The 17,548-nt window shown below is 41.1% G+C and overlaps 1 protein-coding gene across 1 annotated transcript; it reads right to left on the reverse strand.

Annotated features, from left to right (window-relative positions):
* Positions 1 to 1,686: 1,686 nt before the first annotated feature.
* On the reverse strand, positions 1,687 to 16,447 carry KLHL40 (kelch like family member 40). The gene is made up of 6 exons (XM_063452790.1): positions 15,113 to 16,447; positions 8,627 to 8,787; positions 7,682 to 7,789; positions 5,048 to 5,233; positions 3,615 to 3,761; positions 1,687 to 2,196 (listed from the first exon to the last, which is right to left on the reverse strand). The coding sequence occupies exons 1-6, from the start codon at positions 16,241 to 16,243 to the stop codon at positions 2,085 to 2,087; spliced, it is 1,845 nt and encodes a 614-aa protein (XP_063308860.1). The 5' UTR covers positions 16,244 to 16,447; the 3' UTR covers positions 1,687 to 2,084.
* Between the last annotated feature and the right edge of the window lie 1,101 nt (positions 16,448 to 17,548).

The following is a 17,548-nucleotide window of genomic DNA, read 5'->3' on the forward strand; positions in this document are numbered from 1 at the left end:
GATCTTGGGTAGTAATTGTTCCTTGACCCCCCTCTGCCTCCCCTCCAAAAATTGCTCTCCTATGTGTTAATTTGAGAGAGTAAGAACGGCCGTTAATTTCACCAGGCAGCCGCACTGGAACAGGCCGACTTAGAGTTCCATGCAAGTACCGCCTGGTCCCGCTGGAGGTATTGTGGCTGTTCCGGGTTTCTGGAACCGTTTTGTAGCTGGGAGAAAGTGCTGCACATGACATGGGCTTGTTAAGGAGGGGATGTGACCAGTGGTGATTAGCTCGCAGGATTTTGGACAGTTCTGGTGCATCACACACTTATTATGGTAGAATTTGGATTGATAGACTCATAGCACCATTACATTGAGCTCTACTGGTTCCTTACTCAGCCCTTTAAATAATACCGATGGTACCCTGTGTGCCCTCACATTCTGCCGTACTACACATTGAAGGGATTTTTTTCCCCCCAAGAAACCTGTTAAATCTCTTCTCTGATTGGTGTTGCCAAGCGCTTAAATCCTCTCTTGAAATTGATTTGCCTAAATCTCACCATGGAAACTACATGAGACATTGTGCGAAACTCATTCACACGTAAGCGACAGTACCTTTTTGGTCAGAAACATGTCTGCAAAATAGTAAGACCATTGACCATATTAAAAAAAATAAAAAATGCATTGAAATTGCTATTTATGTAACCAGACAATTCCAGAAAGATTAAATGACTTTTTTTTTTCTTGCAAACTTTATTTGTATTAGAAGAAAAAAATCTATCAAAATTCTACAAATGTTCACCTTCAAAAATATATTATATAAAAAACAAAACAAAAAAAACCCACAGTGAAAGAGCTGGATTATTTGCATTACATGTAACACTGAAGAACAATCTATACTGTATTCTACCAAAAATATTTATTGTAACTGGTTTCTGTATTCATCATGCCCTCGTATGCAAATGATTTATATTTTAGTTAATTCTCATACATATGGGGCTGCATTTCACAGCCATACACAAGGTGGCGCTAACAGGCGTGAAAATCATCTACTTCTATTTCCTAGCAATTCCAATAGTGCAATAAAAATATGGTTTTGTTTGTTGTATAAAGCAAAATTGGACTTTATTTTTTTTAAAGTGTGTGTAGTTTAATTTTGGTGGTCCTGCGGCCAGTCTTATTTGGGTGTTTGCAATTTGATTATTTTAGCCTGGTTAGGGTTTGACAGCTTAGTTACCCGGAATACAATGGAAGGGTATAGTTTAGATCTGAGTGTTCCAACTGGTTATTCTCAAACTGTTCTTAATTTACCTCTTCAAAGCTGATGTTCCACGATGCTTGGAGCGCCACCTGTTTCCCAGAACTGGAGTTACAGCTAGATACAGCTCCAAAAATAGATTGTGGAAACTCCGTAAGTTCAATAAAAATACTATTTCTTAGAAATGGGAGAATAAACCTTTTATATAAAAACAAACAAACTAGGGAGCCATAAATGGTTGTCAAAACAGTATCTTATTTGCTACCGGGTGAAATGTAGAGAAATTAAAATTTAATTTTACGTTTTATACCACAATAGCGTAATTGGAATAATCCTCCATTTATTTTCAGTCTGGCTATTCTGGTGTAAAATTTGAAAATCACTTAGAATTCCCAAAAATTCACGAGTAAAAGTACGCTGAAACCTGTAGATCTTTCACTTCTCCTACAATGCCAACACTGATGCCGTCTGACACACGCTTCTGCTTTAAGGAGAATACTTTTTATCTATTTGACTTTTAAATACAGGGAAGATTATAACTGTTCTGTGAGCCAACTTACAAGAGGTTTTGATGTTTCTTTTTAGGAGGACAAGGTTACCCTTCCCCTCATTGCAGTGGCTTTGGTGACTGTTTACTCGGTGACTTCCGATATATATGCGTTGCGGTCGTTGTAAGACATTTGTTACATTAACGGAGATTGGCTTTAAGCCTCTTTGAGTGGGTGAACCTTTCATTTATAGTGTAATAAATCGATGCCCTTCCTCCAATGCTGAGGTCTCACCGGGCTGCACTAACTCTATGCACGATCTCTAGATCTTTCTTAAAACATGGTGTGATTGGGCTTGTCTACATTTTTGTTAATCGGAGAATATTCAAATGAGCAGCCAGGAAGGTGGCTCCGGATGCAAATCGGATTTCTTTGAGGGTGCCTTCCCATTTCTTCTCCTCTTCATTATACCTGAAATGGGATAAAAAAAAAAAAAGTTTAAAAAAATCTTTTCATATATATATATATATATATATATATATATATATATATATATATATATATATATATATATATATATATATATATATATATATATATATATACACAATCAGAATTGAAATGTCTGGTTTGACCTCAGCAGCAGTGGAGGAAGATATGGTGTTTTCACTTTGTGTTCTGGGAACATACAGGTTACTCACTAAAGTCAGAATACAAGGTACATTTTAAATTTAAGGCCCAAATAGCCGAATTACAAACATTTTCTATCAGCTATGCTTTCAGTTTGGCTACTCTGGCCTTGAATTTAGAATTCACTTTGAGTTCTCACGTTAGTAAATAATCCTGTTACGTGGAAACCGTGAAATCCGCTATTTGCAAGATTAGATGTTTAGTTTTCAAAATTAATTTAAACATTTAGGCCACAAGTAGTCCGACTGCGGAAATCCTCCGAGCCAGTTGTCTTCAATCAGGCTGTATTATGGGAAATCTGTATAAATGCTGTGGGAGCGCTGTGTGTAATCACAATGGCTGGTGCTTATAGCCCCTCTCCAACTCACAGTGAGAATGCCGAACTCCCCAGCCGGTGACTCACATCCACCGCATGGTGTGTTCAGAAGCAGTATGGTTTAATGAGGTGTGTGCAGTACCCAGAAGTCCCCCACATTACATTATACTAAAATAAAATGAGCATGTTTTACTTATCAGTAAAACATGCTCATTTTATTTTAGTATAATGTAATATACGCTACACAGAATAATGATGGGCTATAGTTTGTGTCTTCTTCAGCTTGTGCAGATCTCGTGTACACAATAGGATAGTGTTTGGCTTAGTTGTAGTGGTGGTTATAAACCTAAGATTTCCGGGATTTTGTTCAGTTAAAAGGTTGTCTTAAAGGGACACTGTAGTCACCCAGTGGGTGCTGTGACCCTTTAGCACTTAGTGCTGCAATGTAAAACTTTGTGGTTTCAGAGAAAGTTTACATTGCAGCTCTAAGTCTGCCCTCGGTGGCTGTCTTAACACACAACCACTGGGGGCACTTCCGGAATCCAAACTGACTTTTGGTCCGTTATCTGACGCTGGACGTCCTCATAGACTTCCAGCGTCAGATTTTTCCCATAGGAAAGCATTGAGTAATGCTTTCCAATGGGGAGGTCTCATGCGTGCGTGGCCATTGCCGTGTATGCACATTAGGTCTCCCCTGCCGGCTGATGTTGGCAGGGGAGGAGTGTGGGCAGATCCTAACCCAGCGCCGAGGGACATCGGTGCTGGAGTCAGGTAAGTGGGAGGGGGGCACTCCAGGAGCCTTTGTTTTTCTTGGCACTATAGATTCCTTTTAAGTGTTTTTTTTTTTTTTGTGACCTTTATCTGCCTTTTAATTTTGACTCGCCTCCAAATGTCGTTTAGCTCTGTTGGTACCAGTTCTTGTGTTTCAGTCTCCAGTGTTGCGAATCCTCCGATTGCGTAGAGTGTCCCGTCCATGCTGACCAGACTGAGAGAGCTGCGTTCCTGCGCAAACTCAGTGAAATCTTCCCACCTGGAAAATCGAGAAAAGACATCACTACCATCTAATGAGACCTTATTTTTAATCATGTATTTTACTATTGTTTCTGAAATATTTAGTAAACGTTTCATTTATTGCTACATTTTCCACTTTCATAATCTTGTAAAGTGCTGCGGAATAGGTTGGCGCTATGTAAATAGCAATAATAATTTAATACTGGGAATTTAGATGGCTCTGAATGTGATTAATGGTGACCAGTTATCTATGCGGAAGAATTTTCCTGTAGACTTTCCAAATGTGATCTTGTAACTGAGTAGACTGCTTATAGTCCAAAGAACGGGTCAGGTAGACCTGTGCAAAAAAAGTTTCATGCAATTGGTTCAAGCCAAATTTTCAGAATCAATTATTTTGCCGATTACCATGAATTTTTGGGGAGGGTTAAAATAACGCACCTAAAAAGAAGTAATTTTCCATTATTTCTGGAGACTAAATTGGTCCTGTCTACTCCCCACTCCGTTATGATCTCACTTTTGTTTATCTTTCAGCAACCCAATCTTCAAGGGTAGAACTAGCTGAGTGACCTATTTATTGTGGGCATGTGCCTGGCACCCAATTTAGGATAAGCCTGTTCTAACAAAGGATGACATGCTGGAAATAGTACAGGGATCACATTTTCAGGCACAAGCTAGGTTTCAAGAACCAGTGGTATTACGTTATCAGTTTTATTTACTAACCATGATTTCATTTTTAATTTCATCACAGAATACATTAAGCTAGACAAATTCTCTGCCTATTAGTTGTTTCTAGTTCAGTTATTTTGTCCTTAAAAGGACACTATAAGCAACAAAACAAATCTAGCTTAATGGAGTGGTTGTGGTGTATAGATAATGCCTCTGCAGTCTCACTGCTCAATTCTCTGTCATTCAGGAGTTAAATCACTTTATTTATACAGCCCTAGTCACGCCCCCCTTGCATGTGACTATTACCATTTCCTTAACACTTCTTGTAGAGCAATCTAATGTCTAAATTTCCTTTGTTGCACAGTCTGTTTAATTTAGAATGTCCTATCTCTTGCTCTTTTATCCTGCATTAACCCCCTGTGTATGATTAAAGTTTAAGTAACAGAGCAGGAGACAAATACCTCAGTATACACCCTGTGCCAAAACGGCTTCATTGAACTATAGTTCTTTTGGTGCTTAGACTGTATAACCCTGGCTGTGTATGGATTCTATGATTCGTTGCCTAATAGCGGGGCAGCTAGTCTATGTGCAGGTGATCTATTTATAAATACTTCTACTGATTGAATAGGAGTTACTCACTTATTGTTCTTGATGTCATAAGCTTCAATGGTATTGGTCAAACCAGTATCCGTAACGCCAGCGGCTACAAAAATCTTCCCCTTGTGAATCGTGGCACCAAATAGCGAACGAGCAGTCTTCATAGGTGCAATATCTTTCCACTCAAACTTCTGTGGGTTATACACACAAACCCTGCTCAGGCACTTTCTACAGAGAAACAAAACGCTTTGTTACTGTAATGATCGTATTGCCCAATTAATCATTGCAGTGCTGAGGGGCTCGTATAAGGTGGTGCTTCCTCAACACATATGTTTAATTTCCTTGCACTGTAATATCCACGTACCCTCAAAATATAGCAAAATAACAATTTGTCATGTTAGTTTCACATTATTTTCAGTCTGTGATATAAAAATGTCCCTTTCAGTGACAGACAGGGCTCTTTACTGTAAGAGCAGGAAAGCTGTGGATTTCACTGTGAGCCGATAAATCCACTGAGGAAAGCAGAGAACCCTCTTGTTTTTTAGACTAGAAGGTTTTAAGACGTGTTTCTAGCTCATCCTTGACCTGTTGTCACATTCCCATACATTAAGCTAGTGCACATTGTAACGCTGTGCTCCATTTCAGCGTCAATACTGACGCCAGACAACTGGGCTTAGCCAACATTGCATCAAGTCTGTGTCAGTAATGATACGAGGCAACCGGACTTAGCCAAAAGTGCCGCCTCGTGCTAGTCCTGCGTCTGATGCTGGGATTCTTGCTATTGTGTATCATGTTTACCAAGGTCCATGTTTATTGTCAACAGTACATAAACACACTTGATGGCATATATTTCTGCATCTCATTTCATTCGATTAATATTCTAATAGTACGGTTGGCCTTTGTATTATGAACCAATGGAGGAACTATGACCATCAGCACTACGTAGCGGAGCTGAAGTCAATATATTTGTCTGAAAACCTGTCTGCGTAAAATATATCAGAAATTTTAAACCCAATTTATAAAGAATATTAAAAAGTTACGACCGTAGGAAATTAGATCCCTTTACTGCTCTACAAATTGATTTGCTATACTTTAGACTTTCAAGTTTATTCACAACAGCGAGAATTATTGGGACTTCAAGTGAATTTCAAATGAAAGGCCAAAATAGCTCAGCTGGAAACATTCTCCAATCAGACTATGCTTCCAGTTTGACTACTTTGGCCTTAGATTTGAATTTACTTTGAATTCCCGACAGCTCTCCCTTTGGTACATAACCTTGTGTGTGTAAATGTTAAATAGAATAGAATAACTACCCTTTTCAAGTAAGTTTGCCACGAGTTCCTGGAGGAGCCTGCTTGCCAGCCTCCTGCCCACAGACTTTGGACCCTGTAAAATGTAATATAAAAGTCTTCGTTCGTGTATTTGGACTATATGTTTCGGGAACCGAACAGCCGCACAAACCAGAGACCACCCTGGAGCTTGCTAATCCTAATTGATACTTTGTAGCAATTTCCACTGCAGTGTTCTAAGTGTTCGTCTGGGTGGCTGCATTTCCTATGGACGACCACGAGGTGGCGGCCATCTTGTTCGCATGAACGAGGGCAGGGGTGTTTGGTCGTCGAGTTCATGGAACTATTTTCGGACACTGAAACTCCCGACCACTGTTGGACTTCCATGATCGCCTGTGTTTGGTTTTATAACACTTAGAAAGACACTGTTCGGTGGAAATGTTCACACGAACAAGGGGAACAAGCTCCAGGGTAAGAACATTGACTATATTCGGTTTTAAAACTACTGAACTAGACCGACCGCAAGCCCTGATTATCTGGAACTGTTTTGGGCATGGCATCTTGCGTGCAGTCGGTCAAATTATGACTTGCAAGAAATTCCTGAACTTTTGTGTGGTTTTATGTATTTTTAGGGTGTTGGGGAAATGTGTGTTTTTTGTACCTGGAGATAATTGAGTTTAATGCAGTGCTTGACTCAATTATCTCCCAGGCACAGGGGAGGGATTATCTTGTTTTGTATGTGTGTGTCCTGGACCTGAGAGCCAATGTAAATGTTTTTACTGTAGTGTACTCCCAGAACTATGTGTCGTCTGGTTACTGGGAGAGGAAAGGGCTAATGACTGTTCCAGTGTGAGGATTCAACGGGGAAAGTCCTTGTAAGGACTAGAGCTCCCAGGACTGAGTGTCCTCCAGTGCCTGGGGGTGTCTACAGCGAATACCCCATCCGGCTCCAGGAGGGAGCAGTTCCAGGACCCCAGTCAAGCCACGACGACTGTGGGCAGAAGTGCTGCGGTTTGTCCCCTGTTCCAGGTAGGAAGCAGTCCTTGGCGGAGGTACCCAGCCAGGGGTACAGGGAGCTCCGTTACAGTGTAATTTAATCCCATACATGATGCAATCAGGCATATTTAATAATATCACTGCAAATATCTCTTTTAGAAATGAACATGATATTGTGCAGTTTTCAACATGAGCTAAATTAGTTCTAATTTATTCATATATTTTTCAGTTATAACATTTAGTAACAGTTTAGTATTTGATTAATTATTACACAGTAATAGTAGCAGTTATTCCTTTATAGTTAGTCTTTATCACATCATTAAATTGATTGTAACTCCCCTCCATGCTTTAAATCATTTTATTTGACATTATTTTACCCAGTTTTACTTACTTGTCGATCCCTTTTCCACCCAAAACATAGACTAAGTTATTGTGTGATACCACAGTGTGTCCATAGACTTGGTAAGGCAGAGGGTCCGACTCCCCCCATTTAAATGACCTAGATTTGGAAAACAAAAGCAGACCTTTAAGAAATCCAAACATTCATAAGTCTTTTTAGATTTTTTTTTTTATAGATCTATAAATAACAGTAACTTAACCCCTTAAGGACCAAACTTCTGGAATAAAAGGGAATCATGACATGTCAGACATGTCATGTGTCCTTAAGGGGTTAATGCTTTAGGACACATATATTTATTTAATTTACACTATGCTACTGGCTCCAACTGGATCCATGCGCTTTAAGCCAGCAAGGGGAGAGAGGGAAGGAGGGTTTAAATAAAAACTAAATGTAAAGTATGGAGGAGAGGGGGGAGGTGGTGGTGCACAGATGGAGAACAAGCTTCCCCTTGTAGGCGCAGCTCCAGCAAGGGAGAATATTATAACATCCGTCGCCAGTGCTCTGTGCGCACTGACAACAGACGTCATTTTTGCACAGATTTGATATTACGCAGTCTGGAGCATAGTTATGGGCTACCTACCTCTCGTGTTATGGGGGTAACTAGCTCCTGCAAAAAAGTGATTATATCTCTGTGCGTACAGTGTTTTAAGCAGGAATGTTGCACACACAGACTGATAACCCCATGACCATTTCAAATCACTGAAGTGGTCATGGGGTTATAGTGATCATTTACACACACAGAAAAAAAAATCCTTATGGGTTTCTATACAAATAAGGCTATCTGTCATGGGGATTGTCAGGAATTCAAAGAGAAAAAATGCCTCAACAACTAAAATATATTCTTGGCTAATTAATGTTGTTTATCACTAAGCGTCCACATAGATACAAATGTTTACCAAACGTGTGACTAATATCATGTTTTATTATTAAACTTACGGGCGGTCGTAGCACAAGACGGAGTCCAATATTTGTTCCCCTTCTTTTAATTCTTTGCCCCCAATCAGATAGATTGAGTTCTCTGATTCTCCCAGGCCAAACAGGCACCGAGCAGATGGAACGGGGGGCATACCCAACCAATCCGAGTCCAGGTGGTCAAACTGCAAGATAGAAAATCAACGTTAAAATACAACATGTCTTAAAGTAGACTTATCAACTATAAGAAAAATAGACTATCAAGGTTATTTACAAAGGTGAGAATTCTAAGGGAATTGCAAATTTAAGGCAGGGGTATTTGAACTGAAATCATTTCGGGATTTTCCCTATTCGGCTTTTTTTACCTTAAATATGAAATTCATTTTGAATTCACCTTGAATTTTCACTTAAGTATAAAATATTTTCAAAATTTGGTATTGAGCCTTTAAGAATAATTTTCAGCATTTGAGATATTTTAATAATTTTATTGATATGAAATCGTGATATTTCCCAGCATGCACCTGAGCACTTGGCTATCTACTCCTGATTGGCTGCTTATTTTAAATATTTGGAATTCCCTCACCGGTGTAAACACTACTAAAACACTACAGGGGCCCCTTCTTGTCACCTAGTTTTACTAGACGGGCCCCTTCCTGTTAGCTGGTTTTATTACAGGGGCCCCTTCCTATTAGCTGGTTGTATTACAGGGGCCCCTTCCTTTTAACTGGCTTTATTACGGGGGCCCCTTCCTATTAGCTGGTTTTATTACAGGGGCCCCTTGCTATTAGTTGGTTTTATTACAGGGGCCCCTTCCTATTAGCTGGTTTTATTACAGGGGCCCCTTCCTATTAGCTGGTTTTATTACAGGGGCCCCTTCCTATTAGCTGGTTTTATTACAGGGGCCCCTTCCTATTAGCTGGCCTTATTACAGGGGCCCCTTCCTATTAGCTGGTTTTATTACAGGGACCCCTTCCTATTAGCTGGTTTTATTACAGGGGCCCCTTCCTATTAGCTGGCCTTATTACAGGGGCCCCTTCCTATTAGCTGGTTTTATTACAGGGGCCCCTTCCTATTAGCTGGTTGTATTACAGGGGCCCCTTCCTATTAGCTGGTTGTATTACAGGGGCCCCTTCCTATTAACTGGCTTTATTACGGGGGCCCCTTCCTATTAGCTGGTTTTATTACAGGGGCCCCTTGCTATTAGTTGGTTTTATTACAGGGGCCCCTTCCTATTAGCTGGTTTTATTACAGGGGCCCCTTCCTATTAGCTGGTTTTATTACAGGGACCCCTTCCTATTAGCTGGTTTTATTACAGGGGCCCCTTCCTATTAGCTGGCCTTATTACAGGGGCCCCTTCCTATTAGCTGGTTTTATTACAGGGGCCCCTTCCTATTAGCTGGTTTTATTACAGAGGCCCCTTCCTATTAGCTGGCCTTATTACAGGGGCCCCTTCCTTTTAGTTGGTTTTATTACAGGGGCCCCTTCCTATTAGCTGACCTTATTACAGGGGCCCCTTCCTATTAACTGGCTTTATTACAGGGGCCCCTTCCTATTAGCTGGCTTTATTACAGGGGCCCCTTCCTATTATCTGGTTTTATTACAGGGGCCCCTTCCTATTAGCTGGTTTTATTACAGGGGCCCCTTCCTATTAGCTGGTTTTATTACAGGGGCCCCTTCCTATTAGCTGGTTTTATTACAGGGGCCCCTTCCTATAAGCTGGTTTTATTACGGGGGTCCCTTCCTATTATCTGGTTTTATCACAGAGACCCCTTCCTATTAGCTGGCCGTATTACAGGGGCCCCTTCCTATGAGCTGGTTTATTACAGGGGCCCCTTCCTATTGGCTGATTTTATCACAGGGGCCCCTTCCTATTAGCTGGTTTTATTACAGGGGCCCCTTCCTATTAGCTGGCCTTATTACAGGGGCCCCTTCCTATTAGCTGGTTTTGTCACAGGGGCCCCTTCCTATTAGCTGGTTTTATTACAGTGGCCCCTTCCTATTAGCTGGCTTTATTACGGGGGCCCCTTCCTATTAGCTGGTTTTATCACAGGGGCCCCTTCCTATTAGCTGGTTTTATCACAGGGGCCCCTTCCTATTATCTAGTTTTGTTACAGGGGCCCCTTCCTATTAGCTGGTTTTATTACAGGGGCCCCTTCCTTTTAGTTGGTTTTATTACAGGGGCCCCTTCCTATTAGCTGACCTTATTACAGGGGCCCCTTCCTATTAACTGGCTTTATTACGGGGGCCCCTTCCTATTAGCTGGCTTTATTACGGGGGCCCCTTCCTATTATCTGGTTTTATTACAGGGGCCCCTTCCTATTAGCTGGTTTTATTACAGGGGCCCCTTCCTATAAGCTGGCTTTATTACGGGGTTCCCTTCCTATTAGCTGGCCTTATTACAGGGGCCCCTTCCTATGAGCTGGTTTTATTACAGGGGCCCCTTCCTATTAGCTGGCCTTATTACAGGGGCCCCTTCCTATTAGCTGGTTTTGTCACAGGGGCCCCTTCCTATTAGCTGGTTTTATTACAGGGACCCCTTCCTATTAGCTGACCTTATTACAGGGGCCCCTTCCTATTAGCTGGTTTTATCACAGGGGCCCCTTCCTATTAGTTGGTTTTATTACAGTGGCCCCTTCCTATTAGCTGGCTTTATTACGGGGGCCCCTTCCTATTAGCTGGTTTTATCACAGGGGCCCCTTCCTATTAGCTGGTTTTATCACAGGGGCCCCTTCCTATTAGCTGGTTTTGTTACAGGGGCCCCTTCCTATTAGCTGGTTTTATTACAGGGGCCCCTTCCTTTTAGTTGGTTTTATTACAGAGGCCCCTTCCTATTAACTGGCTTTATTATGGGGGCCCCTTCCTATTAGCTGGCTTTATTACGGGGGCCCCTTACTATTATCTGGTTTTATTACAGGGGCCCCTTCCTATTAGCTGGTTTTATTACAGGGGCCCCTTCCTATTAGCTGGTTTTATTACAGGGGCCCCTTCCTATTAGCTGGTTTTATTACAGGGACCCCTTCCTATTAGCTGGTTTTATTACAGGGGCCCCTTCCTATTAGCTGGCCTTATTACAGGGGCCCCTTCCTATTAGCTGGTTTTATTACAGGGGCCCCTTCCTATTAGCTGGTTTTATTACAGGGGCCCCTTCCTATTAGCTGGCCTTATTACAGGGGCCCCTTCCTATTAGCTGGTTTTATTACAGGGGCCCCTTCCTATTAGCTGGTTTATTACAGGGCCCCCTTCCTATTAGCTGATTTTGTCCCCAGAATAACCCGCCAGATGACCATTGGGGGGACACCACGCCTACCCCATGTAGCCGAGCAGGGCATTATACTACTGATGGTGGATTTGAGAAGCATGTCTGTATGTTATGTGTAAGCAGCGTTTGGTGTGGGTAGTGTTTACATGTCTGTATGGTATGTGTAAGTGGTGTTTACATGTCTGTATGGTATGTGTAAGTGGTGTTTACATGCCTGTATGGTATGTGTAAGTGGTGTTTACATGTCTGTATGTTATTTGTAAGTGGTGTTTACATGTCTGTATGTTATTTGTAAGTGGTGTTTACATGTCTGTATGTTATTTGTAAGTAGTGTTTACATGTCTGTATGTTATTTGTAAGTGGTGTTTACATGTCTGTATGTTATGTGTAAGTGGTGTTTACATGTCTGTATGGTATGTGTAAGTAGTGTTTACATGCCTGTATGGTATGTGTAAGTGGTGTTTACATGTCTGTATGTTATTTGTAAGTGGTGTTTACATGTCTGTATGGTATGTGTAAGTGGTGTTTACATGTCTGTATGGTATGTGTGTGCAACGTTTGTATTATTGCCTCAATTTAAAATAGTTTGATAATCTTTACAAATAATTCAATATTTCTGAATAAACTTTTTTAATAATTAAACGATCACTATACTGTCAGGAAAACAAACCCGTTTTCCTGACACTATATAATCCTTGGGGGACCCTCACCCTCAGGGTCCCCCTTCCGCTGGGCTGAAGGGGTTTAAACCCCTTCAGCCACTTACCTTAATACAGCGCCGGGCTCCCTCGGCGCTGGTGACCTCTTCTCCCCCGTTGATGTCAGCTCCTGAGTGGAGCGGAATGCGCATGCACAGCAAGAGCCGCGCGCGCATTCTAACAGTTCATAGGAAAGCATTTCTCAATGCTTTCCTATAGACGTTCTGCACACTGAATGCGAATTTCGCATCCATCGTTGCAGAAGCGCCTCTAGTGGCTGTCAGGAAGACAGCCACTAGAGGTTGGATTAACCCTGCAATGTAAACGTAGCAGTTTCTCTGAAACTGCTACGTTTACATGTGAAGGGTTAAAACCTGAGGGACCTGGCACCCAGACCACTTCATTGAGCTGAAGTGGTCTGGGTGACTATAGTGTCCCATTAAATACTATGAAAAATATTAATTTAAAAAAAAATTGCATTTGGATATTTTTAAAATAAATTTATAGATAGATGACCTATTTTTGATATTTGAATGTTTTTTGTTTTTTTTTAAACATATATAGTCAAAAATAAGGTCTAATTACATTCTGTAGCCGGTAACAGTGTTTCAATGTATCACAATGTATTAGACTTGTGCATGCAGTTCGTAATTTGTCCAATTTTTGGACGATTGGTAGTTAATTTTACCATATTAAGGGTTAATAAGTGTGTAGGGGTTTAGAAATATCCCACTCTCTGTCACATTGGAGATTTTGTCTTTTAGCTGATACAGCAAGGTGAGTTGTTTTTGTAGGACTCACCTATGAGGTTTGCCTTGACGTGTCAGGTGAGCTTACATCTAGTGGTCATTGGAGTGACACTAAAAAAGTCCAGTTATTTAAATGTAAATAGGGAGTTGGGATAGTTCACAAGTAACTTTGCTCTTTGCTTTTCCTACATAATATTTGCCTTTTTCCCTACCATATGGTTTGTCTGAATTGTTTTCCCAAAATAATAGCATGGACGAAATTTGGCCCATACTGACTGAATCAAAGCTTTTTATTTGGACACATTGATTGGGCCGAAATGGACTTTCACGCTGAGCATAATTCTACAACGTATCATGAAAGCTCATTGTGCGTATTGGAAAACATTGGGTTTTACTGCAGGGGTTAATACAACCTACATGCCATGTCTCCACTGCCAGGCAGGTTAAGTAAATCAAAAAATAAAACGAGTGCGATTTAAAAAAAAACCCAAGTATAAATAGTACAACCAATAGTTTGCTTTTACGTAGCTGACTGTTAAATAAATCTCACATGTGACAGTTCCTCTTCAGCCAATGGCTTGAACTGCCTACACAGCATGCCACGACCCCCATTGCATATCTCCCAAGTCCCTCTATTTAGGAGAGACAGTCCCTATTTAGGACCTAAATTCCTCTTTCCCTCTTTTTTTATCCCTCTGTCCCTCTTTTCTAGGAGCTCCATATTGGTGTGTCTGAGTGTGTAACAGAGCTCCACAGCAATAATACTCCCAGTAATGTGTCTAAGTGTATAACAGAGCTCCACGGCAATAATACTCCCAGTAATGTGACTGTGTGTATAACAGAGCTCCACTGCAATAATACTCCCAGTAATGTGTCTGAGTGTATAACAGAGCTCCACGGCAATAATACTCCCAGTAATGTGACTGTGTGTATAACAGAGCTCCACGGCAATAATACTCCCAGTAATGTGACTGTGTGTATAACAGAGCTCCACTGCAATAATACTCCCAGTAATGTGTCTGAGTGTATAACAGAGCTCCACGGCAATAATACTCCCAGTAATGTGACTGTGTGTATAACAGAGCTCCACGGCAATAATACTCCCAGTAATGTGACTGTGTGTATAACAGAGCTCCACGGCAATAATACTCCCAGTAATGTGTCTGAGTGTATAACAGAGCTCCGCAGCAATAATACTCCCAGTAATGTGCCTGAGTGCATAACAGAGCTCCACAGCAATAATACTCCCAGTAATGTGTCTGAGTGTATAACAGAGCTCCACAGCAATAACACTCCCAGTAATGTGTCTGAGTGTATAACAGAGCTCCACAGCAATAATACTCCCAGTAATGTGTCTGAGTGTATAACAGAGCTCCACAGCAATAATACTCCCAGTAATGTGTCTGAGTGTATAACAGAACTCCACAGCAATAATACTCCCAGTAATGTGTCTGAGTGTATAACAGAGCTCCACAGCAATAACACTCCCAGTAATGTGTCTAAGTGTATAACAGAGCTCCACGGCAATAATACTCCCAGTAATGTGTCTGTGTGTATAACAGAGCTCCACAGCAATAATACTCCCAGTAATGTGCCTGAGTGCATAACAGAGCTCCACAGCAATAATACTCCCAGTAATGTGTCTGAGTGTATAACAGAGCTCCACAGCTATAATACTCCCTGACACTGGCCACCCCCATTGCCCAACTTTGACCACTTTTGACCACTTTTTAGAACAGAACACTTTGATAAATGTCCCCCACGTGACTATCTGCCCCAGGAGACTACAAAACACGCACAGTACCTGTAAGAAGTAAGAACCTAAGGGATCATCCTTATTTTCCTCATTATAGAAAAGTCCGCCGGCTACAAAGATCTGGTTTTCCTTGGTTACCAGACTGATGTGATTTTTGGGAATTTGTGCTGAGAGTGAGGCAAAGAAGCATTCGTTTGCACTGGGGTCATAAGCTACAGCTCCCGTGTCACTTATCATGAATATAAGGTCCCTTAAGAACATTCCAAACCGCAGTGTGTCGTTCAGAATCCCAGGTAACAATTCTTCTTCCTCCTCTTCTTCCACATTTCCATTCACTACTGTTTCCCCATCTTTTCCCTCTTTCACTGAAGACTTCTTTTTTAAGACAGGTAATTTTCCATTATGGGCTTCATTGACCATCTCAAGTTTTTTTAAGAGTTCCATATTGGATTTTACTAACTCATTCTTTTCCACCTTGTTCTTTAAGTAGTCTGGGGAGATAAGACGGAAGCGAATACTTTCAAATATGACTGGTAGGGCTTCGATACGTTTCTCCTTGTCCCTTGCGGCCCATTTCATGACCACCTCAAACACGTCCTCTTCCTTCTCCACATTCAGGGAGTCGCTGGAGATAATAGCTATCAGCTCATCCGGACCAAGTTGGTAGAACTCTTCATCTCTGCTGATTAAATTAAAACGATCACACAAAAAATCCCGGGCAGACACAGCCAGTCGAGCACAGTCCAGCATCAAACCCAGTCGAAATATAGCCAGGCAGTTACTGAGACACAGCTTTTTTTGGAGGAATGAAACACATACTGTAAATATCGACGGGATCTGAAGCATATTGGCCACCGAAAATATGTCCTGCACGTTTGTCTCTGTGATTTCGATCTCAGAAGTGTAGATGTAATTAAGAATTTTTCCCATGACTTCCGGGTCCACATCTTCTAGTTCAATTTCTTTTTTCTTACTCTCCTCCAAGTCTGAAAGGAACATTGCCCTAAAGTAAGGACTGCAGGCTGACAGCACCAGCCTGTGGCAGGGAAACTCCTTTCCTTTTATCTTCAGAATACAATCTATAAACTTATTGTGATCCAACATATCTTTGAGTCCATCTTGGAGTAAAGTTTGCTGATAGAGACGTAACTCTTCAGCTTGTTGTACCGAAAGCGCCATATTTGCTACGTTGTTTCGTTGTTTCCTTTCTGTTCCTTCCTTTGCCCAGCCCAGGGACCAGAGGCCTATATGTCTTGCTTCAAAAAGAAAAGGAGTCTAAGAGACCGAGAGAGGTTTCCTGCTGCAGAATCTGATATTCGAACCAGCATTGAGAAATTCTGCTTGTACAGCTGACACGACCTTACAGCTGTAAGGGTTTTTATATATAGCAGCAACATTACAAAGCAAGGGAATCATTACGAGAAGATCTCATTTAGACGTGACACATTGGAAGACCAAAAGAGACAGCTGTCTTTGCAGCCTGGAATCACTAAGCATGGCTCTGTCCAAGCGTGACTCATCAGTGGAAGAGTGTGAGCTTAATCTGACGCCTCATTTCTCGACATGAACACCTACAACTTTTCATGGCAAAATTATTTAGTTTAGTTCCTCCGAATAGATGAGTCCATGACTGAAAGATTTCCTGCACTCACCTCGGAGGCGATGGAATGATCATCACTAGATCGTAGAATAGAACAGATTTTTTTTTAAAATCTTTTATTGATATTAAACTGGGGAATTTGAATGTTTTAATATGATAGAAATTTTGTTTCAAGCCAGGTTTAATTTCCTAAAAGAAACACAATTTATATATTTGCTCATATTTCTCTAAAGCAGTTTTACAATCAAAATATCATAAATCAGCAAGATTTAAAAAACAGAAATTTCTTACATAGAGTAAAAGTCCAAGTAGTTTGTTTATTGAGGCGATTTAACGAAAATAGTAATTTGTATGTATATACATTTCTCACGTTTCTTGGCTAAAGAAATGCGAGAACTCATGTTTCCACAGCTATCCCAGAAATCCCAGCTTCACATGCAAATTAACATAAACAGGCATCGTGCTTCAGACTTCATACTGCATGTCCACAGATGCTCTTGGCAATGTGCGCTGTGTTAAACACAGCTTTACGACCTTGTGGGTCTCATTATAAAAGTGCCGATTCTGGTCTCAAAGTTGAAGTCTCTCTGAAAGCCTCTAGTTAGGTGCTAAAAAGATTCCATTCTTTTTGGTCTCACCATAACCTTTATGACACCTAGCTTTAGGCTCTCTGAGAGGCTTCAACATCAGACCAGAACTGGTGTCATGTTGATAAGACCCTCAAGGTCAAAACCTTGTCCATGGCTGGTTTTCTGGTCACTGGTCCTTTTGGATCACATCCTATGCTACGAGGTAAAAAGGTGTGTTTAAAACAGTGCCAATTGCTTAGCATCGTAACAGAAAAGCTGTATGAAGTCTGATACTCAATGTCTGTCTGCGCTCCT

This window comes from Pelobates fuscus, chromosome 4 (assembly GCF_036172605.1).
Source record: "Pelobates fuscus isolate aPelFus1 chromosome 4, aPelFus1.pri, whole genome shotgun sequence".
Classification (NCBI taxonomy): Eukaryota; Metazoa; Chordata; class Amphibia; order Anura; family Pelobatidae; genus Pelobates; species Pelobates fuscus.